Consider the following 27,837-nt stretch of genomic DNA (forward strand, 5'->3'; position numbering starts at 1 on the left):
AGTGAAATGATGGCTGAAGTTAGATAAAGTTCTTATCTGCCTGCTAGTGAAATGGTGATTATTTTGGACTCAAAATTACATGTGTAATAAGTTAATAAGAAAAGTTAATAAGAAAAGACTTTTCAAATGGCTGCTGCAACTTTGCTATTTATTAGATAAATCAGATGCATACAATAATATTATGACTGCATTAGATATTGTCAGCTCATATGGCTGAAGGTATACAGAACAGTTTCAAACATCAACTGATTGAATCCATGAATTTGAAAACGTGCTTCTAAGTGAAAGATACAGACATGTACAGACTGTTCAACAGTCAGAGTAAAGTATTTGAATTGGAGAGTTACAAGTATTTACTTGACCATAAACTGTGTTTTGAACGTCATGCTGATGTTGCTACTAAAAAAGTTCAGCAAAGACTGCTCTTTGAGCTCATCTGAGATGTTGTCCTTGTTTTACACACGTTTTATTGAATCTGTTGTGTCTTTCTGTATTGCTGCTTGGTTTTGTAACATGACTGTGAAGAACAAGGATCGGCTGGGACTTTTGGTAAAAACTGCGAGCACAATCTCAGGGCATTGGCAAGATGGACCTTTGGCCATTTATAGCAAAAATATGCTTATGACGACTCATTATATTATTAATAGTTTTAAACACCTAATTCCAAGTGAGTTTGACTTGTTGCCCTCTGGATATAATTTTATAAAACCTTTGAGGAAGACCAAAAGATTTCCCCTTGTGGGACGATAAAGTATTTGAATTGAGTTGAATTGCTTCTCTAACAGGACACTATTTACACTCAACTCAGCACAGACACACTGAGGACCCAAACCAGACTCTGAACCCAGGATAAAGAGGTTCAGTGAATGTGGTGTTGAAGGTGTGGAGGTGGATCAGAGTGTCAGAGGAGACTCTGTAGAAGGACAGAGTGCCAGCAGGACAGTCCACATACACTGCTACTCTCTTAGAGCCAAAGGAGGAGGAGATGGCTGATGTTTCGTTATTGTGCCAGACAGAACGAGGACCATCATCAGAGCAGTTCAGACTCCAGGACTGATCATTAAATCCAAACTCAGCATCTTTACTGCCTCCTTTCCTTCTAATGCTTCTGTAACTCACTGATATATAAACGTCTCCTCTCCACTCGACCTCCCAGTAACAGCGACCAGTCAGACCATTTCTACACAGCAGCTGAGGCCAATAATCAAATCTGTCTGGATGATCAGGATATGACTGAACCTCCTCCACATGTGTCACCTTCCTGTTGTTGTCAGACAGTTGGAGCTTTGTGTGCACTGTGTTTGTGTCGATTGTGAGTTGACAGGAATCTGATGGAGAGAACAAACACAATCCAGCTGCAGTTATTGATCCATCATCTGTTCATTGATTGACACTTTGATGATGACTCCTGACATGATGAAGATGGTTGAATGTGTGCTGCTTTGTTTTCATGAATCCCATTAAAAACACACTTACACTTCCTCAGACCTGGTCTCAACCATCGGACTCCAGCAGGCTCCACCCTGAAAGGAGGAGGGGGGTCAGAGCAGCACAGTCAGCATGCACACATGGACAATACATGGCTCTCACACACACACTGTTAGACACTGATAAAGGAACAGTCCAACATTTTCACAAATACACTTTAATCCATACATGGATCAAACTGCTGATGATTTGGACTGATCCTGGATCTGTCAGTACACCACTGTATTTAATGAAGTTGTCAGGTTTCATGGGTGAGTTCAAGGTTGAGGGTGAATTCATGATTTGGTTTTGTTTTATGAAAAATGTATCCCTAGCTTTTCTTGATTATCATTTCGTTTCCCTTTCTAATCCCTCTCTAAAAGCGCTATACAAATACAGGCCATTTACCATTTACTTCCTTTTGAGTTATGGTCAGTTTTTTTTCCCCATTTTCCCATTAATTAGATTTTGTTCAGCTGTGATCCCCGCCTTTCCACTTTGCCCTCTTTTACATTATTATATGTATATTTAAGTTCTTGGTTTTCATCCCCTCATGCTGTGTGGTCTTGCCCTGTTTGATTTTCTCATTTGTGAATATCAGCAATTAGTGAAGCCTTGAAGCTTGTATTGAAAAAAGATTAATTACTCAATGGTTTTCAACACAGTCCTCTTTGGTGGCATTTGGTAGAAAATATGAAGAGTAGCTTTAATCTGGAAATGAAAACAAACTGTTTCACTATGATCACTCTGTCTGCAGAGCTCAGTTCATAAATTCTATTTAATATCAAGTGAAAATTCTGTGTGATATCAGGCTGCCATTGTGGTGCTTTGAACATTTAATTTTGGGGGTGAAAACATAATGTTGTGACTATTTGATTAATAAATAATTTTGATGATGGTGTCTTCTTGCAGATTCATTGTCACTTTCTGTCAGGTAGTCACACTGTCATGACATTCTTATGGCAAAGGCAAAAAACTTTCCCTTTTTAAACGTGGTCGGGTTGTTGAACTGCATAAGCAGGGTCTTTCACAGCACGCCATCGCTGCTGACGTGTGATGGAGTAAGACAGTCATTTGGAATTTCTTAAATGATTCTGAGGGTTATGGAACAAAACTGTCAAGTGGAAGATGCAAAAAACATTTCACCAGCACTGAGCCAGAGGATCCAATTGGTTGTCCATCAAGACAGTGGACGATCCTCAACTCAAATTAAGGCCATTACTGGTGCCAACTGCAGCCCTATAACCATCTGACGGCACCTGAGAGTGAAAGGCTTCATAAACAAATAACGTCTTCAAAGGCCTCGTCTCCTTGAATGCAACATAACTGAACTTTTAGACTTTGCAAGAAAGCATCAAACATGGGACACTGAAAGGTGGAAGAAAGTTTTATTCTCTGATGAGAAAAAAATTTACTTGGTTCTGGTGGTATCCAATGTTACTAGCATGACAAGCAGATCCCATGTAAGAGGTTTTGTACGCGCCACAGTAGAGGGGACACCATAATTGTCTGGGGTGCTTTTTCCTAGTGAAACAATGTGCTCCAGGACAGATTTAAAAACACAGACTGGAATATGTTCACCCACACAGACCTGGACCAGTACGCCTCATCTGTACTGGATTACATCTCCGAAACCACAGACAGTGTCACCACCCAGAAACGGATCACCATGTACCCCAACCAGAAGCCTTGGATGAACCGGGATGTTCGTCTCCTCCTGAAGGCCCGCAACACCGCCTTTAGGTCAGGAGATGCACACGCCTACAGCACAGCCAGGGCTAATCTAAAGAAGGGCATCAAAAAAGCCAAACACCATTACAAAAAGAAGGTAGAAGAACACTTCTCCAACTCCAACCCCCGACGCATGTGGCAAAGACTCCAGACCATTACAGACTACAGGACCACCAAACCCTCCCCCGCATCCTCTGATGTCCCCTTCCTCAACGAGCTCAACAACTTTTATGCTCGTTTTGAGCGAGGGAACCCCACAACCACAACCAAAGCAGACATGACGCCAGACCACCAACCTCTGACTCTCTCCCCCACCGATGTAGGAGCGGTGCTGAGCAGGATCAATGTCCACAAGGCTGCAGGTCCTGATGGCATCCCCGGGCGTGTTCTCAGAGCGTGTTCTGGGGAGCTTGCAGGAGTGCTCACAGACATATTCAATCTGTCCTTGGCCCACGCTGTGGTACCGGCCTGCTTCAAATCCACCTCCATCGTCCCGATACCCAAAAACTCCAACCCATCTTGCCTCAATGACTACCGCCCAGTAGCACTCACCCCCATCATCACTAACGGTGTGTTCACACCGAACGCGATGGACGCGAATAGAGCGTCAGGTTTACATGTAAAGTCAATGGAAAGGCGCGATGACGCGCAATTGCGGGTCCCGCGAAAATTCGGAAGCAGATTTGCGTCGCGAAAACGCCAAAACGCGTGAAACGCACGTCAGTGTAGCGCGTCTGGCGCGTTTGACTCGCGAATAAAACCACGCGCGTGAGTTTTTGTGTTGCATTTTGTGCATACGCGCGTTTCGCGTCTACCGCTCGAGTTGGAAAAATCTGAACTCCAGCGTCAAATCGCGCCGCGACAACCAATCAGGAGCCTGGTGACGTGGCTGTTACCTAGGTCAAAGGGGCAGATCCAGCCAAAGCCTTTCATACTTCAATGGAGGGGAAGGCTAATCAATGCGGTAGCAAACAACTCGGAGCTGTACAACACCAGCTGCTTTCTGGACCGAGACAGGAATAAAAAGGACCGAGCTTGGAGGAAGATATGTGAAGAGATCGGGCAACCTGGTAAGTTCATTCATTTCTCTTTTGAAAGTTTTCACTGACCCGGGGAAGCCGCACAAAAGCTAGCAAGCCACCGCTATTTTCCCACTGACGTACAAATACCGTTCTGCTTTTATGCATGTTGTCATTTAGGAATATATTTTATTGTTTATTAATAAACAGCACACAGTGGTCCCGCTGTTCATCCGTCACTGCTTTGCTTTTTCGCTGATTTTTTATTGCACAGTACAGCATTGCATTCTGCAGCCTGATTGACAAATCTCCTGCGCTTGCCAAATTTATCACGTTTGGTTTTGATAACCATCGCGTCCAATAGAAAAAACAGCACAAAAACACCCATAACTATGAGCCTCATTCGGAAATAGACACCTGCACCGTGAGGGGAAAAGGCGCACGAAAGTGGCGGGCAGATGAAGACAAACCGCGGCATAATAATACTTTTACCTTTTGCAATCTACAAAGGTTTGCACTTTGAGAATCAATTGTGAGAACTGTGACCAGGGGCTAGTTATTCTGAGAACCCCTGCAATAAATGAGGGACCACTGTCTACTCTACGATTATTATATCCAACCTGTTAACATTTAATACTGTATTGATAGAACCAACTGATTCTGCAGCAGAGCATCCCCAGTCCCTGAGCTCCTGCTGCTGCACCCACAGATATGTACAGCAAGCACTGATACCTTTTTAGTCGGTGGGATTCCCTTGTGATCACCTTTACTAAATATCTACAACCAATCTGATTATATCCTGTTATTGTTTTTTTTTTTTTTCAATGTTGAAATTAAAATCTAGTAGCAGCCTTCTCATTTCTTTGTGTTTTGTGCTGTTTTACAGGCCCACAGAGGAGAACGGCTCCGAGGCAGATGAGGGACGGGTCCCAGGACGGTCCATCGGTGGTGGAGCTGGCCATCCTGGAGTCCCTGAAGAGGCCACACCAGTCTCCAATGGAGCATTTCCTCCTCAGCCTTGTTCCTGCTCTGGAGAGCAGCTGGTCCTTTTTATTCCTGTCTCTCTGTAAATTCTTATATTTTATATATTTATGTTTAATGTTTTTCTGTTTGAGACTTTTAATATTATTTCAAATAAATGTTTATAATGACTAATGTCTCAGTTCTACTACACAGCAAATGTTGGCACACAACTTGACACATGTAGAATTTATTTCATATTATACTAATGACAAAATATACTGATACAGTGGGATGCAGAAGTTTGGGCAACCTTGTTAATAGACATTATTTTCCTGTATAAATGGTTGGTTGTTACAATAAAAAATGTCAGTTAAATATCATACAGGAGACACACACAGTGATATTTGAGAAGTGAAAAGAAGTTTACTGGATTTACAGAAAGTGTGCAATAATTGTTTAAACAAAATCAAGCAGGTGCATCAATTTGGGCACCACAAAAAAGAAATGAAATAAATATTTAGTGCATATCAATGTGTGTGTCTCCTATATGATATATGGGGTGCCTTTGTCTGGATGTGCTTCCCATCCAGAGCTGCACAGCACAGAGGGAAGTTCCAGCGCTCCTGGAATCCCTCTGTGATGGACCGCCAGTCTCCAGGTGAAGGCACAGCCATGAAGTCGTCCACTAGACAGTCCCAGATGGACGTCGCTGCCTGGGGGGTGATCTGGCTCACCGTGGACACACCGACTCTGAAACTGAACGCGATGGTCCTGAAGGAGTCCCCGGTGACAAGGAACCTGGACAGAATTGTTCAAAATCAGTATTATGAGTACTGCAGTTACAAAATACATTATTCAAATTCCAAAATACTTTTGTGATGTCAGATTTAAATCACAAAACTTAAATCTTACATAAAACATTTTGTAATTATAAGGATAATTACAAAATGTATATTAGATAATATCTAAAACAGTTGTGTTTTGTTTTAACTTTAACATATCATAATTTGATTGGTAGCAACTTTCACAACTACAGTGAGCCAATCGCTCATAATTCCTAAACATGTCAATCAGGTAGGAATGAAGTAAAACATTAATAGAAATAAAGAGTTGTATGTTGACATGTAGCCCTTTCCTTGCTTAAATCATTAATATTTTTGAAAAATTAATCTGTGATAAGACAGCTTATCAAGATAGAACCATGTAACTAGAGATGAACCAAACTGTTCAGTTTTATCTAACTCTGTTTTAATAAAGGCTGTGACCCCTGCTATAGAGTCTGACAGCTGCAGGGATTATATACAAACATTCAACTATCCCAGAATTAAACCAGGTCTAAATAAAAAGGAGTGAGTATCACTACAAAGGTTAACTCAGTGGTGCTAATGCTACAGTTTGATATCAGCAAACACCGAGCGCATACATTGATGTGACACCACAGCCATGCTATCATGCAAACACTGATAACAGCATAAATCGAATTAAATCGGGACTTGATGAGAGCTTCTGAGTATCACTAGAAATATTATAAAGAGTCGTCTCTGTACCACAGTTTGCTTTCAGTAAACACCGACAGCATTCACTGTTAGCATAGCACATCCATGTTAGCAGTGTATAACTGGATGGATTAGCATATTAGCACAGATATCAATAAAGGACTACCGTATTAAATAGTTTTACTAACCTCAGGCAGACGGACAGGCGCTCTGCAGGTGGGATTGAGCGCCTGTAGTTGGTGTCTAGGCGGGCGATGCTGGGACCGACGAGGGAAAGCAGGTCCTCAAACTGGCCGACGGTGATAGCGCTGGAATTGGCCGTCATCCAGGCGCAGCTCCTGGAGCAAGTGGTGAAACTCACCAAACTGCTCATGCCTCTGGAGGACCTGATGGACCCAGGTACGGCGAGGACGTCTTTTACGCTGCTGCTCTGCTCTCCACAGTACATAGAGAAGGGAGACTCTCTCTTCAATCGCTAGCTCGATAGCTGCCATCTTGCAAAGATACCGGTCTGGCACAACTCCCTCCCACATTCCTCCCACATTTCCGGTTCACGCGCGTCAAAATATCATATTTTCACGCGCGATGGATTTTTCTTGGACACGCGTTGAGACGCGAATGTACACGCGTCAAATTAGGGGCGTTTGGGGCGTTTTATTCGCGTCCATCGCGTTCGGTGTGAACACACCGTAAGTGCTTAGAGCAGCTGGTCCTAGCACACTTCAAATCCTGTCTCCCCCCCACCCTGGACCCCCACCAATTCGCATACCGCCAGAACAGGAGCACAGAGGATGCAGTCTCCATCGCACTGCACTCTGTCCTCTCACACCTGGACAACAACAACACCTACGCCAGAATGCTGTTTATAGACTTCAGTTCAGCATTCAATACAATCCACCCCTCACAACTCATCAGGAAACTGACAGACCTGGGCATCAGTTCCCTCATCTGCAAATGGTTACTGGACTTCCTGACCAACCGCCCCCAACATGTCCGGCTGGATAACCGCTGCTCATCTACCATCACAATGAACACCGGTGTACCACAAGGCTGTGTGATGAGCCCTTTCCTCTACTCCCTCTTCACCCACGACTGCAGACCTGCTGATGGTTCCAACACCATCATTAAGTTTGCAGATGACACCACGGTGATTGGCCTCATCAGTGACAACGATGAGGCCGCCTACAGGGAGGAGGTGGATCGTCTGGCTGAGTGGTGCGACAGAAACAACCTGCTGCTTAACACCGAGAAGACCAAGGAGCTCATCGTGGACTACAGGAGGAATGCTGACCCACATCCACCCATCCACATTAAGGGGACGGCTGTGGAGCGTGTGAGCAGCTTCAAGTTCCTGGGAGTCCACATCTCCGAGGATCTCACCTGGACGACCAACTGCTCCAAGCTGGTCAAGAAGGCTCACCAGCGCCTCTTCTTCTTGAGGACTCTGAGGAAGAACCACCTGTCCTCAGACATCCTGGTGAACTTCTATCGCTGCACCATCGAGAGCATCCTGACCAACTGTATAACAGTCTGGTACGGGAACTGCTCTGCCTCGGACCGGAAGGCGTTGCAGAGGGTCGTGAAAACTGCCCAGCACATCGCCGGAGCACCACTTCCTGCCATAAAAGACATCTACAGGAAGCGGTGTCTGAAAAGGGCTGGGAAAATCATCAGAGACCCCAGTCACCCATCACATGGACTCTTCACCCTCCTGCCCTCTGGGAGGCGCCACAGGAGCCTCCGGACTAAGACCACCAGGTACCGGAACAGCTTCTTCCCCACAGCTGTCAGACTCCTGAACTCTGCCTCCTGACATCTGACCCACGTTAAACTCATGGACTGAACATACACACACCCACAATGGACAACTGTACCCTCAAACACACAATAATAACATGGAGTGAACCACCACTCACAACCACTAGCACTTTATATAGCCTCTGTAGAAACTATCTACACCCTCACTATCTTAACTGCACTACTGTATAGCTCTGTGTAAATAATCATTCTGTACATTCGATAATCTTTAATCCTACAACTGTTTACAACTTGCATAGTTCCCATTTCTGTATAACTGTGTATCCCAGATTCTGTAAAGTTATTTATTTCATATTCTGTATAGTTTTTCATATTTATATCCTGTTCATATCCTGTACATAGCTTGTACTCACTACAGCCTGTACATACTTAGTTATAGAATATTCACAACATACTTCATACCGTGTACATTATAACATACCATAATAGACCCATTTCTGTAATATACTTACATATCTATATTATTGCTAATATATATTGTAATATATCTATATCACTAAAGCACTTCTGGATGGATGCAAACTGCATTTCGTTGCCCTGTACCTGTGCATATGCAATGACAATAAAGTTGAATTCTATTCTATTCTATTCTTTGTCTCACTCCCATTTCTTCTTGTTGCATGTTTTTCTGTCATTTCTCAAGTGGTCTTAAACTTTTGTTCTGGAGTGTATAATAATGTACAACACACTGTGGTAGGCTGGGAGTAATGCTTGCCCTCCACAAAAGCATGTGGAGGTCAAGCCTCAACATTTTGGAATTGAACACTGGACAGCTGGTAAGAATTCTTTCATTTAGAAAATCCAAAATCAGAGTGATTTGATATGAGCTAGTGATCTGAGTGACTTGATATTGAGTGAGTGACACTGTGAGTAACACTGAAGGGAAATTAGTATGTGGAAAGAGTAAATTTCTTTGGAATGGCTTTAGAAACTTCTAAAATTTGAATTGAAATGACATATCAACTACGACAGTCCTACAACATCCAGAGCCTGAAGGAGCTCAGTGTAAACCTCATCCACCCTAGACGTCCAGTCACCAAGAAGTTGTTAAACTATCTCAGTGACCTTGCCGCCAGTAATGGCGAGTCATCTCCCTTGTCCCTATACTTTGCTTCCTCTAACAACAGTGTGGTTGCAAGATTAAGTAGGTGCTCTAAGTATTCCTTTCATCACCCAACTATATAACGATTTGGGAACACAGCTGAATTTAATTATAAATGACTCGAGAGGAAGCTTAATAATATCCTATCTGCAAGTCAAGTTAATTTTGTGGACCTTCTCATCTTTGAGGTCTTTGTAATTGTAAAGGTAAAATTTGTGTATGAGTATTAACAGCCACTTTTTTGAAGTCCTTATACATTATTCCAGACTTTAAAAATCGACAGGTCCCTGGGATTTATTTTCCAGCTCTCTAAAGTAAATCCCAGCAAATTCCCAAGTGCCATAGAGCAATAGATGCTATGGGCTTATCACGTTTGCAGAGAAGTACACTGAACACAGTATTTTTTAGAGTGAATTGTTAAATGGTGTCATTTTTATGCTTACCATCTCTACATTGTTTTAACTCTGTGATGAAAGGAATTCCTTTGTCCCCCTCCCCAGCCTCTCGAGGTTCTGGGGGGGGGGGGGGGATGTAGTGTTTTATCACAAGCACATTCTTGTGAAGGTCTGTTTGATGTTTGGTAAGCTTCCTGCCCTTTGTATGGCTTCACTGTGTTATCTATGGTAAACCATACATTGGGTGTAGGGGAGACTACCCTCTTTATGACCAAGGATGTTGCTTCCTGCTTTTATGACTCTTTTGGTCAGCAGGAGCACACACACACACACACACACACACACACACACACACACACACACACACACACACACACACACACACTGCCTTGTCTTAGAACCATGTGGGCTTTGCTTTGCTGTGATGTGTATTGTGTGTGTTTTCCCAATAAAAGTCAGCGAGAGGAGGCCGTCGTTGGGGTCATTTTGTGGTAGATACCAACGAGGCCTCCCTTACAAGTAAATCGATCGATCGCTGACTGTCTTGTTTTCTTCATGATGATTAAGTCTCTAAACCAGCGGGGCTTGTGGAAACACAGACCCAATCAAAGTTCAAGCAAAGATGTTAATCTCGAGAAACACTATGGTCAGAAACGACCTCCCCTCCTATTCATTATTTCTCACTTTCTGACCATGGTGTCCAGTATTTCTTCATGTAAGTGATCACAGAGCTTGCCGTCATCAGCTTGGTTAATGTTTTTGTTTTCCTAGTGGCTTTGATGAACCAAAGGGATTGGAAATGCTAGAATTAGCTCATCTTGAATGAGCCCTTGATTTTTGATCTATTTTTAGTTATTTTGTCCCTATTGGCTGCTGTAGCCTATCACAGTTATCATAGAGCAAGCGGTGGGGTACACCCTGGACAAGTCACCTAACTGTTGCAGAGCTAACACAGGGAGACAAATAACCATTTACACTCACACCTGTGGGCAATTTATAATCACCAATTGTCCTAACCCCACTGACTTCACATTTTTGAACTGTGGGAGGAACATACATGGATCTATTTACATTTTTATCTAGACTTTATGAACAGATAGATTTATGAATAGATTTGGCAAAAGGCACTGTTCCCCCAGACAATATCTTATTTTTATATTTGACTGTTGGTTTTATTGCGAGCAAAGAAAAAAATGTTCTTAAAGAAAGTGTAACAGTTTCCAGCTCTTCCTCCTCTATCAGACATTCTCTCCATACCTGAGAGTGTCCAGTCTCCAGCCTGAATCCTTCAGTCCAGCCGACAGCAGCTTAATCCCTGAGTCTCCTGGATGATTGTAGCTCAGATCCAGCTCTCTCAGATGGGAGGGGTTGGAGCTCAGAGCTGAGGCTAGACAAGTAAAGCCTTCCTCTGTGATCAGACAGCCTGACAGACTGCACACATAAAGCAGCTATTACTATGTGAAGATGTTAAATAATATGTATTTTTCTTTCAAGATTAGATTTATATAATTGAATGTACTGATGGTTCACAACAGATAGCATTAGTGATCGCAGGTAGTGTCTACATCTGCTTTTGGAAACTATAGAAACCACAAAATGAACCTGTAGTGTGAGGGATTTTAAAGGCTATGAAAAAGAGAGACATCATGATTTGTACACATTTCAAGCAAGGATTTGTACACATTTGTTTTACACTGGGACTTAAATGCAGCTTAAATTTGTGGATCAGTGGAAAGCTGGCAGCATTAAATCTGTCTCAAAACTCCACATGGGCATGCAACATGATCTGTGCGGATCATATTGTACACATTTGCAACATTTTTGATACAGATTTCTCTCCTTATTTTACAATTCTGTCCATCTTGGGATACACATATGTATGGGAGCAGGTTTTTTCGAACATGAACTACATGAAGACACGCTGCAGTTCTGCATTAATATTAAACTTACCTTTTGCAGCCATAAGCATGTACGTATGTATGAAATATGGAGGAGCTCTGCAGTGATGTTCAAAAACAGAAATTAGACTAAAAAGTGAGAACAGTATCATTTAATATATTTAAAATGTACTGAAGTCATAACTACACATAAATAGTTGTCATTACTATTCTATTTTAAAATTATTGGCCTACTGCTATGATCTATTTATTTGAAAGTAGGCTATAGTTTTCCACAAGTGTGAACTCAAATAAACCTGCAAAATTATTTTAAATTTAAAAGTAGCCCTGAGAGTGGGTTTTTTTCTCTTCTTTAAAGTGTGTGTTAAACAGTTTTAAAAGAATAAAAGGTCTTCTTATTAAGACATCTTATTATTCTTCTATCAAGTATATGTATCATCCTCTCTGAATTCTGAAATATGTCCATTTGTCACTCCCCCACCCACACCATGAACAGAGAAAGAAATGCACATTTAAATTCAGGAAAATCGATTCAATTTAATTAAATTGTTATAGTGCTAAATCACAACTGTTTTTGTTATTTCACAACAATTTCAGACTCAGCTTTATTTGAGGCTATCCACATTGAAATTTGATTAAAGGTTCCAGCTTCTTAACTGTACCATTCTCTTTTTAAAGGGACCAAAAGTAATTGGACAATGCACACAAAGGCTATTCATGGGTTTGTGTAGGCAATTCCTTTTTTATGTCATTATTAGTTAAGTAGATAAAAGGTCTGGAGTTGATTTGAGGTGCGGTGCTTGCATTTGTAAGATTTTGCTGTGAACAGACAACAGTGGTCGAAGGAGCTCTCCATGCTGGTGAAACAAGCCATACTTAAGCTGCAAAAAAAGAAAAAATCCATCCAAGAAATTGCTACAATAACAGGAGCGGCAAAATCTACAGTTTCATACATGCTGAGAAGGAGAGCACTGGGAACTCAGCAGAGCAAAATCACCCGGATGTCCATGAAGACAGTGGTGGGTGATCACAGTATCATTTCCATGGTGAACAGAAACCCCTTTTCACAATAGCCAACTAAGTGAATAACACTCTTCAGGAGGTAGACATATTGATATCCACGTCTATATCCAAGGAACTATATCTATATTGTGACTATTGGATATAACCATATCCAATAGTCGATATCCAAGAAAAAAGAAAACAGAAATAGGACAAATGGAAATAGGAAAAAAAAAAAAAAACGAAACAGGAAAAAAGGAAAATGGAAATAGGAAAAAGCACTTCCCTTGTGTTTCTTCCCAGAAACACAAGGGAAGTGTTTCTGGGAAGACAATAACCCGACGGACCAGTTGCAGGAACCAAAATATGGTAAGAATTGCATTGTGAGACAATTAAAAGAAGTAGAGGATCTATCGGTTTCATTAGAAAAGAAAAGATGAGAGCTAAGTGTGTTAGCTTAACTATTAGCCTAAAAATCCATCATCAGTATCATATGAATCGTAACATCAAAACACGCTTACCTAGCATTTTCTGGTTCATGTCTAATCAATTTAATTGATTTGACATTATTAGGTATATTCCAATCAATGTACATTTGTATTATTGTGTAGTTGGTTATTTGAATTGAATATAAGGGAGTAGATCATAATTTTTCTGACCATCTGTTTAATGACAAAAGGATCCAGGTTCTCATTATGGATACTGAAAGTCGATTAAAAGGAGGCAGACCAAAAGAAATTAAATGATTTGGGGTGGAACATAATTTGTTTTCAAGAATACTTTCTGAACCCACTTTCCGAATAAAAAACAAAGCAGCGTCATTCCTGAAATCTTGCAAAAAATAATAGTTTAACAAATCCAATTGCTAACTGTCTGACAAGCAGTAAAGCAGAAGAAAGGATTTGACTAAAAATGGATGGAAAAAAAAAAAAAAAAAACTACACAAAGGTTGAACAGGTAAGACCACAGACGATTGCAGATTTCAAATATCTAAGCTTCCCATGTTGAGCTTTGTCTTTTGACTTGGTATTCTAACTTAGTTTAGGTTCTCTTTTTATTCAGTCTTTCCTCAACCAGAATCCTAAATTCACAAAAAAACCCAAAAAATACAAACCTTGAAACAGAAGTCTATTTTTATGAAACTATTCTAAATTTATAAAATGGTAATATGAACAAGAAAAATACAAGAAAGAGAAAATAGTGCCACCTGACAACTCTTTAAGAGTCAGTTGTCTATGCAATAAAAAAAAATTTAAATGTCAGTGATCAGTGAGAAAGTCTTAATTCTGACCTGAGAGCTTCCAGTGAACATTTTGGACTTGCTAGTCCTGCAGACAGGAGTTTCACACCTGAATCCTCCAGGTTGTTGTTAGTCAGGTCCAGCTCAGTTACACTGGCGGACGGGCAGCCGAGGACCGAGGACAGGGCTTTGCAGCTTCTCTCTGAGAGGTTACAGCCACTAAGTCTGAAAAACAAAATTGTTAAACAATATTTGCAATGAGTTAACTGGTTGGAGATTTTTATTTTAAAAATAAAAGCATTTTTAAAGTAAAAACTAGACCAGAAAAAAATAATATAATTAATATGAAATATCTAAAAAAAAAAATGCATTTAATTAATATTCCATGTTTAACTTTGCGTCATTTGCACATTATCTCTAAAATTAGAAACATCCTTTTTCAAAGTGATGCTAAAAAAATACATCTCTTACTTATACACTTGACTGCTATAAATAAATATTATGATGTTGTCCTAAAAACTTCCTTTAAAGCCTTTAGTTGATCCAAAATTCTGCAACAAGATACTGACAGGAGCTAGAAAAAGAGAGCTTATTTCTACCTGTTAAAAGGGAGCTGTTCATTGACATTGACAATCATTCGCACTTACATTTACACCTGCATTCACACCAATGGGCAATTTAGACTAACCAATTAAACTATCCCCACTAACTGCATGTCTTTGGACTGTGGGAGGAAGCCAGAGTACCCAGAGAGAACCCACACAAACATGGGGAGAACATGCAAACTCCATAAAAGAAATACCCCAAACTGATAGTGGAAATGAACTCAGGACCTTCTTGCTGTGAGGCAAATGCTATTTAAACCTCCTTGAGCTGATTGTTGTGATTTGGATGAATGTAACTGAATTGAATTTGGTACTGAAAACAAACTGTGAACCTGTTAAAGTATTGTTTTTGGCCTGTGATTAAAAAGTGGAATCTTGTTAAATCACTGTACATTTTAGAGCCCAATCTTGAAAAGTGACATTTTAAAACATTGCTATCTCTTTCCAGTCCCTGGCATGACTCTGCTATAGCATTTTTGATCAGCTGCAGGCTTTTCAAGAAGTTTTTAGAACATCCTGACAACAAGAATTAGGCTCCTATCAGTACTAAAAGTATCATATAGTTGATTGTGATGCTAACAATAATTAGGCGCCTCTGTCTCCTATATAGCTGTATACTGTTTTAAAGAGCCAGAAAACCATTAATTTTTTTATTGATTGCAAATGGCTGTGTTGTTGTTAAGTAGAATTCACAGATAAAAAAAAGAAAAAGTTATAATCATGTATGTACTTACAGAGCTTTGTTGGAGGCTTTGACCACTGGCAGCAGCCTCAGAAGAGCCTCCTCTGAAGCAGAGTATTTCTTCAAGTCAAACACATCCAGATCTTTTTCTGATGACAGTAAGATGAAGACCAGAGCTGACCACTGAGCAGGAGACAGTTTATCTGTGGAGAGACTTCGTGAACTTATGGATTTCTGGATCTCCTTTACTAGAGAACGATCATTCAGTTCATTCAGACAGTGGAACAGATTGATGCTTTTCTCTGCAGACAGATTCTCACTGAGCTTCTTCTTGATGTACTGGACTGTTTCTTGATTGGTCTGTGAGCTACTTGCTGTCTGTGTCAGCAGGCCTTGTAGGAGACTCTGACTGGTCTCCAGTGAAAGACCCAGGAGGAAGCGGAGGAACAAGTCCAGGTGTCCATTTGGACTCTGTAAGGCCTTGTCCACAGCACTCTGGTAGAAGTGTGTCTCTGCAGATTCTCCTGTTTCAGACTTCTGGGAGGTTTGTTGTTCTTCCAGCAGATGGAGTCCAGAGTTGATGAAGGTCAGATGGACATGAAGAGCAGCCAGAAACTCCTGAACACTCAGATGGATGAAGCAGAACACCTTGTCCTGGTACAGTCCTCTCTCCTCTTTAAAGATCTGTGTGAACACTCCTGAGTACACCGAGGCTGCTCTGATATCGATGCCACACTCTGTCAGGTCTGATTCATAGAAGATCAGGTTTCCTTCCTGCAGCTGATCAAAAGCCAGTTTTCCCAGAGACTCAATCATCTTCCTGCTCTCTGGACTCCAGTGTGGATCTGTCTCAGCTCCTCCATCATACTTGACCTTCTTCACTTTGGCCTGAACCACCAGGAAGTGGATGTACATCTCAGTCAGGGTCTTGGGCAGCTGTCCTCCCTCTCTGGTTCCCAGCACATCCTCCAGAACTGTAGCAGTGATCCAGCAGAAGACTGGGATGTGACACATGATGTGGAGGCTTCGTGATGTCTCAATGTGGGAGATGATCCTGCTGGTCTGTTTCTTATCACTGAATCTCTTCCTGAAGTACTCCTCCTTCTGTCGATTAGTGAACCCTCTGACCTCTGTCACCATGCCAACACAGTCAGGAGGGATCTGATTGGCTGCTGCAGGTCGTGTGGTTATCCAGAGGCGAGCAGAGGGAAGCAGTTTCCCCCTGATGAGGTTTATCAGCAGCACATCCACTGAGGTGGACTTTCTAGGGTCAGTTAGGATTGTAGTTTTGTGGAAGTCCAGAGGAAGTCGACACTCATCCAGACCATCAAAGATGAACACAACCTGGAAGTCTTCAAAGCTGCAGATTCCTGCTTCTTTGGTTTCAGTAAAGAAGCGATGAACAAGTCCCACCAAGCTGAACTTTTCCTCTTTCAGCACATTCAGCTCTCTGAAAGTGAATGGAAATATGAACTGGATGTCCTGGTTGGCTTTGTCTTCAGCCCAGTCCAGGCTGTATTTCTGTGTTAAGACTGTTTTCCCAATGCCAGCCACTCCCTTTGTCAGCACTGTTCTGATTGGTTCATCTCTTCCAGGTGAGGCTTTAAAGATGTCTTCTTGTCTGATTGTTGTTTCTGGTCTGTCTGGTTTCCTGGATGCTGTTTCAATCTGTCTGACCTCATGTTCATCATTGACCTCTGCAGTCCCTCCCTCTGTGATGTAGAGCTCTGTGTAGATCTGATTCAGAAGGGTTGGGTTTCCTGCTTTAGCGATCCCCTCAAACACACACTGGAACTTCTTCTTCAGGGTAGATTTAAATTCACTCTGAATCCACTTGAATTGCCCCTTGGAATGTCCTATATGTATCAAAAAACAAAACAAAAACAAAAACCACACAATCAAAGATTTGTCATATGCATATGTTCCGAATGTATGTTGGTCTATCTTACTGTTAAGGAGACGGTCAGCCAGTTCCTTCTGATTCATTCTCCTCAAGACGTTCAGTGTGATCTCAACAAATGCCTCTCTGCTTCCCTGGTCTTCTTCCTTACTCTCCAATAAACCTTCACCCTCACTTCTACCCTCTAAGAATTCTGGGCAATCTGGACTCAAATCCTTCTGGATTTTTTTCAGTTCGTTCTTTACAAAAGTGATGATTTTCTCCTCCAGCATCTGGAACCAAAAGGTTGAATGAGTCACACCACAACGTCAATCAATTGCAGAGTCAATGGAAAGAGAAGAGAAAAAAGAGAAGCATACAAAACAGAAACACCAAATTGAACAATACACAAACTCCAGGAAAGACAAAAAACTTTAAGAGAATCTAGTAGTAGTTGTATTCTATTATATAAACATCAAGGCAGTATAAAGAGAGAAGTGGAGAGGAGAAGCTTGGTACATTACAGTAATTTTTCCTGTATCCTGAGACCATAGTAACATAAATAAGGGAAGCTAAAGGATTAGCCATCCAGCCAATAGTCTCTGTCACGCTACCAGGTTTAGTAAGAATTTTCTTTTGTGTGTGTGTGTGTGTGTGTGTGGGGGGGGGGGGGGGGGGGGTTATAGAGTCGTTCTGCAAGAACAATTTATTATTCATAGCTGAGGTTTAAGTTATGCCATGGTCAGTGAGGTGGCCCAATTATTAGATGCCCAAGTTATGGGAGGTAAATACTGACAATTGAATTCCACTCACTGAAAGGATGAAAGGAAAAATAACTGGAGAGCCTGGATAAACCCTATTGAGGTAGCATGGTCTCAGAGAACTAGCCTATGTGTATCTAAACATGGACATGGAAGAAAAAAGTCCCCTTCTTGGATACGGACTTACTTGATACAGAAAAGCCAAACACAGGTGCCATCATACCAGAGAAAGTGGCTTAAGACTTTTGCACAATATCATAATTTAACAAAATTTAAAGGATAAATCAAAAATATTAAGTCATAACATAACAGAAGAAAATGCAGGTCCCGCTTGTCTTCAACAATGCTGAGCTGTTTATCCAGTTTGGTTCACCTCAGCTCCTATATTACACTCCACTGGGCAAGTGGCTCTACATCCTGAGCCAAAACCCACAGACCCAGCATGGAGATGATTAAAGAGAATACATGTAAAAGTAGTTGTTGTACATGTACAGACCATAAATATGGAGTCCAGGTGTGTTTGATGGTTTTGGGCAGACTGACCATGGGGAACCTCTGAGGTCTCCTGGTCCACTCTGTGGAGGAAATCATGAAAAGTAAAAAGAATTCAAATAAAACTTAAAAATTCAAAAAAGAAAAAAAAACACTTTGAAAAAACAGAAAAATTAAATTAAAAAACAACAACAACAACAACAACAACAACAACAACAACAACAACAACAAATAAACAAAACAATGAACCAAGATGGCTGCCCCAAAGATGGCTCCCTTTTTTGATAGCAAAGGGAGCAAAAGAAAAATATTCACTCTTAGACATCTCTGATTCAAAGACTTACTCCAGTCCAATTATTGAAGACAGTCTGTATTCAGGACTGTCCTATATTGAGTTGCCAAATACCATAGTATACCTCAATCTCAGATTAAGTGACAGTGACATGCAAACTTTTTTTTTTTGCACTTATTCCATTTTATTTGGCTGTTTTTTCTTCAAATGAATGTTTAGGTACATATTAAAGTGTAATTCAAAACCTTTGTCTATTTCAGTGTAACAGTCCAAAGGATAACTTTTGGTTTTATACAGGGAGTTTCAGATCTCTTATCAAGCATTATGACAAATTATTATTTATTTATTTATATATATATATATATATATATATATCTCAAAATTTCAAAATCCCTGGTAGCCCTTCGGGCAGGGACTCTTCAGTTTTTGGTAGCCCAAAATAAATTTAAGTAGCCCGAATAAAAAAAGAGCAATTTTTGGATTAATGTTTTGTTTCCTTTACAATATTATACTTTAATGTATAATATTGTAAAGGAAACAAAACATTAATCAAAAAATTGTTGAAAAACAAATTACAACATTGTATAAAAATTACAATCATCAACTCAAATACTTGGTTCTAATTGAACAGAAATTTCTATGAACTTGTAAGAACTGTGTAGGACATGAATCAGTCTGTGTCAGATCCTGAATTTGAAATTTCCACTGAAGTCACGGGTAAGAGACAAGTGGAACCAAGATCGAGGCCATTTGGTTTGTGAACTTTGCAAAGACTGCTAAATTTTGCCAGTGGTAATTCACTCTTTGCAACATAGTAGCTGTTCTAAACAGATTTTTCAGGTTTATTTTTAGTATGTTATTTGCAATTGGTGTTTGTTCTGGGAAAGATATTGCAGACTGAGCAATAATGCATTTCTTGCATTTCTCATGGGTTCTAATGGGGGCCTTTCTTAAAATGACTGGTCCCAGTAACAAAGGCGCTTGTCGACTCAGAAATCGAGAGAAAACCAACAACACACCCGGCAGAACATTATGTTATTTACACGGGTGCAAATAAGTGGTCCGCATGTGCGCATTCGCTGTCAAAATAAAAGACGCGCACCAGATAAGAAGTTGCAGCGCGCGTTTGCGTCCATATAAAAAGCACTGTTTTTGTCCGCTAGAGTGGGATTTTCACGGCACATTCTGCACCACATCTCTGTGCGTTCATCATTTGTTTGAAGCCAGCTCACCTCCTGCAACCACTTTTCCGAGAATACGCGCTTCTTTTGTGGTCCGGACTCCTTCTGACATTTGTTTGGAGGTGGAGGAACACCACAGTAATTGCTTAAAGGAGCTTCTTCGACATCTTTAAGGAGTTCTAAACAAATGTCTGTCCTCCTCCAGAAAATCTTATGTATGCAAACACGCGTTGCAACTTCATATCTTGTGCGCATTTTTTTATTTTTTTTTGACAGCGAATGCGCACCTGTGGACCACTTATGTGCAGCCCCGGTTATATAGCTCGTCATATTGCAGCCACAGAAATTATTTTGTCCATGAAACCATAAAGCTGCACTTTCTTTTTGCCTTATAGTCTGATTTGTCATAATTTCTCCGTTTTGTGGTAAGCTTTTCTTTGGCTGTCACTTCTTCACCCTGACCTGTCTTATTTGGCTCAGCAGAACTAAAATATATATCCTGCTGCTTTTACACACACACACACACATAACGGTCAGCGATTCTCTGCGCGGTCAACCTCTCATATGTTTAAGCTTGCTGCGGGAGATTTCACTTGTCATGTTTGCATAGTAAGCTAATGATTGATAAGACGATGTCAGAGGAATTGGTGCGCAAATTATCATCACTCACCAATCAGTACTGTGTGTTTTTAAAGGGATGCCAAATGCTGTCATTTTTCTGTAAAGCAAATTTACCTTGCCTTTGGGTATAAATAAAGTTACCTTACCTTACCTCGCAGTTCGCGCGATTGCAAAGTGAAAGCAAAAAACAAGCGCAAATTCAAACGTGATTTCAATATGTCACATATTGACAGTACCTCACCGATGCCGATGACATAATTACCCAGCTACATTTCCGAAAGAATGCAAAAGCATTGACATATTGTAGCGGGTCAGGGATGTTCGGGGTTCTGTTTGTACAGTTATGTTTTGTTTATGTTGCCATGGTGACGCCCTCTCGCTGCGACAGTGTGTCCTTCCGGGGTCAGAGGGTGCCCTGTGCGTTGTTGTTGCTGTTCTGTTGCCGCGCTGAGCAGTTAGCTAGCGGCAGTGTTCTTCTGCAGATGTCAATAAATGGCTGTGCTCCCTGGCTAGCTCACGGGAAGCAAGACCAAATGATACCTCCGTCTCCTCCTTGTCTGAGCTCGCCACATTGGTGTCAGAAGTGGGATAGCTCACCCTCGCCGTAATGGAGAGAGACATTCAGAGGCTGGAGCAAGCTGTCGAGGAGAACATTCCCCACTTGGGAAACTGGCGATTGAAGAGAGAGGATGTGAGTGGCCATGTAAGTCCCCCGACGGGTCCTGATGGCACGAGCGCACCGCGGCGGCGGCCCGTCGCGACAGATGCTAGGGCAATGCTTCATGGGCTACCTCTGTCGACCCACACGCCGAGCCCCCAACCGTAGCAGTCATGCCTACCACGCCAGTTAAGGCACCTGGACATTTGCAGGACTTTGTGTGGGGTAATGGGGTCGTCGGGGACGACTGACCCCTTAGGTGGGGGCTATGTAGCGGGTCAGGGATGTTCGGGGTTCTGTTTGTACAGTTATGTTTTGTTTATGTTGCCATGGTGACGCCCTCTCGCTGCGACAGTGTGTCCTTCCGGGGTCAGAGGGCGCCCTGTGTTGTTGTTGTTGCTGTTCTGTTGCTGCGCTGAGCAGTTAGCTAGCGGCAGTGTTCTTCTGCAGATGTCAATAAACGGCTGTGCTCCCTGGCTAGCTCACGGGAAGCAAGACCAAACGATACCTCCGTCTCCTCCTTGTCTGAGCTCGCCACAATATATTTTTCCTTCCTACAATAGCCCGACGGGCAGGGCAGAGATAGATTTTGGTAGCCCGACTGGAAAAATCGCTAGCCCCGGGACGTCGGGCTAGCGATTTTGCAAGCCCTGAGATAGATAGATAGATAGACAGATAGACAGATAGATAGATAGATAGATAGATAAAAAAAAAAAAACACCCAGCACGCCCCTGCAGGCGGTTTATCCTTCAAGCTCGGGTCCTCTACCAGAGGCCTGGGAGCTTGAGGGTCCTGCGCAGTATCTTAGCTGTTCCCAGGACTGCGCTCTTCTGGACAGAGATCTCCGATGTTATTCCCGGGATCTGCTGGAGCCACTCGCCTAGCTTGGGAATCACCGCACCTAGTGCTCCGATTACCACGGGGACCACCGTTACCTTCACCCTCCACATCCTCTCGAGCTCTTCTCTGAGCCCTTGGTATTTCTCCAGCTTCTCGTGTTCCTTCTTCCTGATATTGCTGTCATTCGGAACCGCTACATCGATCACTACGGCCGTCTTCTTCTGTTTGTCTACCACCACTATGTCCGGTTGGTTAGCCACCACCATTTTGTCCGTCTGTATCTGGAAGTCCCACAGGATCTTAGCTCGGTCATTCTCCACCACCCTTGGGGGCATCTCCCATTTTGACCTCGGGACTTCCAGGTTATACTCGGCACAGATGTTCCTGTACACTATGCCGGCCACTTGGTTATGGCGTTCCATGTATGCCTTGCCTGCTAGCATCTTGCACCCTGCTGTTATGTGCTGGATTGTCTCTGGGGCATCTTTACACAGCCTGCACCTGGGGTCTTGCCTGGTGTGATAGACCCCAGCCTCTATGGATCTTGTACTCAGAGCTTGTTCTTGTGCTGCCATGATTAGTGCCTCTGTGCTGTCTTTCAGTCCAGCTTTGTCCAGCCACTGTTGTGGCAAAATTCACTCACAAAATTGTGAGTGAGCCCACTCCCTTGGATGAGAAGCAACCCCACACATGAATGGTCTCAGGATGCTTCACTGTTGGCATGACACAGGACTGATGGTAGTGCTCACCTTTTCTTCTCCGGACAAGCCTTTTTCCAGATGCCCCAAACAATCGGGAAGAGGCTTCATCGGAGAATCTGACTTTGCCCCAGTCCTCAGCGGTCCATTCACCATATTTTCTGCAGAAGATCAATCTGTCACTGATGTTTTTTTGGAGAGAAGTGGCTTCTTTGCTGCCCTTCTTGACACCAGGCCATCTTCCAAAAGTCTTCGCCTCACTGTGCGTGCAGATGCGTTCAAACCTGCCTGCTGCCATTCCTGAGACAGCTCTGCACTGGTGGCACTCGGATCCTGCAGCTGAATCCTCTTTAGGAGACGATCCTGGCGCTTGCTGGACTTTCTTGGACGCCCTGAAGCCTTCTTAACAAGAATTGAACTTCTTTCCTTGAAGTTCTTGATGATCCTATAAATTGTTGATTTAGGTGCAATCTTAGTAGCCACAATATCCTTGCCTGTGAAGCCATTTTTATGCAACGCAATGATGGCTGCACACGTTTCTTTGCAGGTCACCATGGTTAACAATGGAAGAACACTGATTTCAAGCATCACCCTCCTTTTAACATGTCAAGTCTGCCTTTCTAACCCAATCAGCCTGACATAATGATCTCCAGCCTTGTGCTCATCAACATTCTCACCTGAGTTAACAAGACGATTACTGAAATGATCTCAGCAGGTCCTTTGATGACAGCAATGAAATGCAGTGGAAAGGGGTTTTTTTGGGATCAAGTTAATGTTCGTGGCAAAGAAGGACTGTGCAAGTCATCTGATCACTCTTCATAACATTCTGGAGTATATGGAAATTGCTATTACAAAAACTTAAGCAGCAACTTTTCCAATTTCCAATATTTAGTAATTCTCAAATCTTTTGGCCACGACTGTAGTCTTCTGGAGAGGGGTGGACTCCGTCTCAGTCTGAAGTTGCCCTTGGTGAGAGGCAGCGGGCTGGGGTGGGCTTTCTTGTATCCCCTCAGCTTGCTGTCTGTATATTGGGGTTTCTCCCGGTGGATGAGAGGGTTTGTTCTCTGCACCTTCGGATTGGAGAATGGATCCTGACTGTTGTTTGCACTTATGGGCATTTAAAATGTATAGTGAAGGTGCGCTTGGAATGTCTGGCAGAGACCCTGGTCCAAAAGATCTTCAACTCACACCTTCAGCAGAGCTTCAACAACCCTCCTAGTGCTGCGGCTGCAGTGATGCAGACGCTGTACCAGACCAGCGTGGTGTAAAGACAGCTGAGTGCAAAAGCAAAGCTCTCAATTTACTGCTCAGTGTCTTTGCTGTTCCCAGGACTGACCTAATCTGGACAGAGATCTCAGATGCTGTTCCCGGGATCTCCTGGAACCACTCTCCCACTTTCCATCTCACTTCCCTTAAGGCATCCAATTACCACAGAGATGACTGTTGTCTTCACTCATCACCCGCCACGCTTTCAGTCTTTGGTACTTCTTGAGCTTCTTATGTTTCTTATTCCTGATGTTACCATTACTTGGAATAGCCACATATAGCTACATCTATCACCATGGCCTTCTTCCTGTGCTTGTCTGACACTCTTTGTCCAGTTTGTTAGCCATAACCAGTTTGTCAGTCTGTATCTCGAAGTCCCACAGGATTTAAACCCTATGGGGTTTGTCATATTTTTACCTCTGGACTTCCAGGCCATGCTCGGCAAAGATGTTCCTGTGTACTATGCCAGTCACTTGGTTATGGCGTTCTATGCATGCCCTGCCTGTTAGCATCTTGCACCGTGCTGTTATGTGCTGGATTGTCTCAGGGGCATCTTTACACTGCCTGCACCTGTGGTCTTGCCTGGTGTGGTCTATGGATCTCGTGCTTTGAGCTTGTTCTTGAGCTTCAGATTAGACTTGAAACTTTCCTTTTTGATAAAGCATATAGTTAGACCTGGATCAGATTACCCCAAATCCTCCTTTAGTTATGCTGGAATACGTCTAAGCTGCTCGGCAATCCTCATGATGACACTCATGCAACTGTTTCTTCTTCACTCACCATGTGTTTATACACCTGTCTGCATTTAATGTCTTTTGTCCTGTATTCCTCCTTTTTATATTCTGGTCTCACTTACAACAGACTCCAGAATATTTGTTTCCTAACCAACGGTGTAGTAAGATTTATTAGTAGGACATGTGGGTCAGATTGACTCTGCTGTGAGACACAACAACAGCCTAACGTTCCACACATCCTTGTGTCCCACTCTGAAACGTCCATGCCTCTTTTGAAAAGAAAATCTTTTTTTCCTTACTGAGGGATAACGCAGTCTGAAATACTCGAAACACACTCTAAAATGTCCATGCAGCAACACAGCCTACTGTGGAACACAGCTCAGCCTGTAAACAATAATTCACATCCCCCCACCCTGAGCCTAGCTGTGCTGCATGTTTCTTCCTGTTAAAAGGGAATTTTCCTTCCCACACTTGCCAAAGTGCTAGTGGATCATATGATTGTTGGGGTTTTCTTTGTTTTCTTTGTAATATTGTAGGATTTGTACCTTACAATAGAAAGTGCCTTGAGGGTACTGTTTTTGTGATTTGGTGCTATATAAATAAAATGTAATTAAATAGCTATGAAGGGTTCTTCCGCTCCCATATGCTCTTCTAATATTGCGTGTCTCCAACGTATTTGGTGCTGCTGTACTCATATTGTCCACCTGCCATGTGTGTCATTCAGTGGAGAATATCTTGTTCATTCTCCTACTAATGAAACACCTAGTACAACGTCCATTTGTTACACATTCATTCCTGCGTTTGTGAAGAAAACGGCATTACATACATTAAGATAGAAATGTGTGAAGAAAGATGTGAACTGAAATTAATGATGCTGGATAACTTATTCAGAAGAACTGACTAATTTACAGCCTATAGACACATTACCTTTTTGCAGCAGATGAGCTTTGTTGTTTAAAAAATATTTCATACTCCTTTGACTGGTCACTCTGTAAGGACACAGAGCTGGGTGGAGGTCCAGGTTGGTTCCTGTGAATAATGATGGAGCAGTGATGTGAGTGCTGAGCTGTGACATGGAGAAGAGTCATGGACAGTTAGAGATGGTCATCTCACCTCTGAGCTTTGGTCTGGCTCTCATGTTCCCCACACAGAGTGCTTTTAGAGGGAGGGGCTCCCTCCTCTCTGTCCTCACACTGATCCATGCTGCTCAGCTCACACACACTTTCTACCTGCAGAGGAAACACAAATCATTCATGTGCACATCAACTGAAATCCTCCTTTCCATCATGTGTGCTGGGGGGGGGGTCTCTGTGCCCTGAGTGCTCACCTCCTCCTTTTTCCTTTTATATGAAAGAACTTTCTCGTGGGAAATTCAGACCTACCAGCTTTAGTGGCTGCATATACTGATGTCTGAAAGTGTTTTAAATTATCCTTAAAGTCTGGCCTTTCCACTGAGTTTGGTTCTATAAACAGAATCTATGATCATCTCCTCCACCTGATGCTGTGGAGATTCAGAGAAATAAATCTACCATAAGAAAAGAGACGATAGAAAAAAGAAACTGATCTTATCTTTTGTTATTGGATTTCTCTGTTTGGGAAATATTCCACTCATTCCACTTAACCTGGGTAGTGAATTCAATCAGGGCTTTTTTTATCAAGTCCTAGAGACACTAACATGAAAACATGTTGAGCAGCTCTCTGACATGAAGAACACGCTTTAGCGTCTTTTGAATTTTTGTGTGTTTGATGTTGATGGTGTGTGAGCAAACTTTTAACAGTTATTTCAGTTAACTTAAGTCAAAAATGATGTTAGCCTTCATATAGATGTGATCTCCCTTTGGACCTCAAAGCTGAGCCTCACATGTTTTTGGTCCTGGGATTTTGATACAGCAAAGCAAAACTGTCAGAGTTTAAATACTCATGCTTGAAGATGAGGAATCATATGCAGACATTAGATACAGAAGGACTTATAATGTAGAGGGAGCTGCTTATTGGGGTTAAACCCAAGAAAAAAGAACACAAGCAGCTCCCTCCTCTATGTGACATCATACTCATGAGGAGGGAAACAAGCTTTTTTATGATGTTGGGTGCTTTAGCCAAGGATACTTCATAAAAGTTCAAACAAACAAAACTAGTAACCCCATGCAGCACAGCTGACCTTTGTAAGTATCAACAATAACAACATGCTATTTAACAGAGCCATATAAAGACTAACATACATCAGCAGTTTATTTGATTTGCACCCTAATTCACTGATCTGATTTATGTTATGTAAATAGAAATGTCCCACTTCCTGTTATAACGCTAAAGACAAACTGCTAAAGAAGGAAACAAAGCAAACTTAGAGTTTCTTCACACACCAACTACAGGCTCCACGCCACACCCGGACACTAAACACGGACACACAGGTGAGCTGCTTCCTGGAAGGAGGCGGGTTTAAACCTGAAGCTCAGCTCAGGAGGGTTGGAGCGGAGCCAACAGTTGATGTCTCCACTTTCTTCTTCTTCTTTTTTGAAGAACAACAAGTTGAATCTATATCTAACACACATGTAAACAAAACATTCGTTTATGATGTCCGCTCTCCGTCTGCTGCTGTCCCTGCGAATAAAAAGTCCCGGAGCTCTCCGGTCGAGCTCAGGCAACATTCAGCGTGTTTTATCTGATCACACACACTTAGAGAAAATGGCGGACACATTCGACCTCGTTGAAAAACGTTACACACTGACTTTAATGGAGAGACCGGAAATACAAACACAGTTTGTTGTGTGAAGAAATCCAACATGAGCTGAACAAACAGTAAAGTTCCTAAAGACAAACTGTTAAAGGAGGAAACAAAGCAAACTTACAGTTTCTTCAAACATACACACCAACAACAAGCTCCACTCCACGAAGCTCAGGAAAGTGAAAGTAAACTTTGAGCAGGACGGAAACACCCAGAGAGGCGTTTGAGGACACTCACGAGCATCGAAACACTGTGTGCTGCGTTCAGGTGCACC

At 42.2% G+C, this 27,837-nt stretch overlaps 3 protein-coding genes across 3 annotated transcripts in view; all 3 read right to left on the minus strand.

Moving 5' to 3' along the window:
- The window catches only part of LOC309703664 (uncharacterized protein), a 163,423-nt gene extending 156,265 nt beyond the window's left edge, over positions 1-7,158 (minus strand). The window contains exons 1-2 of the mRNA XM_082528611.1: positions 6,865-7,158; positions 3,751-5,978 (exon numbers count right to left, since the gene is read on the minus strand). Coding sequence (XP_082384737.1) covers positions 5,708-5,978; positions 6,865-7,124 — 531 coding nt within the window. The 5' untranslated portion in view covers positions 7,125-7,158 and the 3' untranslated portion in view covers positions 3,751-5,707. The remainder of the gene's footprint in view (positions 1-3,750; positions 5,979-6,864) is intronic.
- The window catches only part of LOC309703657 (uncharacterized protein), a 196,702-nt gene extending 173,566 nt beyond the window's left edge, over positions 1-23,136 (minus strand). Inside the window, exon 1 of the mRNA XM_082528599.1 lies at positions 22,022-23,136. Coding sequence (XP_082384725.1) covers positions 22,068-22,718 — 651 coding nt within the window. The 5' untranslated portion in view covers positions 22,719-23,136 and the 3' untranslated portion in view covers positions 22,022-22,067. The remainder of the gene's footprint in view (positions 1-22,021) is intronic.
- Positions 128-27,759, minus strand: LOC309703485 (NLR family CARD domain-containing protein 3-like). The gene is made up of 10 exons (XM_082528344.1): positions 27,688-27,759; positions 25,955-26,070; positions 25,769-25,870; positions 18,555-18,633; positions 17,368-17,590; positions 15,471-17,274; positions 14,183-14,356; positions 11,249-11,422; positions 1,477-1,523; positions 128-1,328 (listed from the first exon to the last, which is right to left on the minus strand). The coding sequence occupies exons 1-10, from the start codon at positions 27,700-27,702 to the stop codon at positions 805-807; spliced, it is 3,258 nt and encodes a 1,085-aa protein (XP_082384470.1). The 5' UTR covers positions 27,703-27,759; the 3' UTR covers positions 128-804.
- Between the last annotated feature and the right edge of the window lie 78 nt (positions 27,760-27,837).

This window comes from Aulonocara stuartgranti, assembly GCF_965226115.1.
Source record: "Aulonocara stuartgranti genome assembly, chromosome: 3".
In the NCBI taxonomy this organism is placed as follows: Eukaryota; Metazoa; Chordata; class Actinopteri; order Cichliformes; family Cichlidae; genus Aulonocara; species Aulonocara stuartgranti.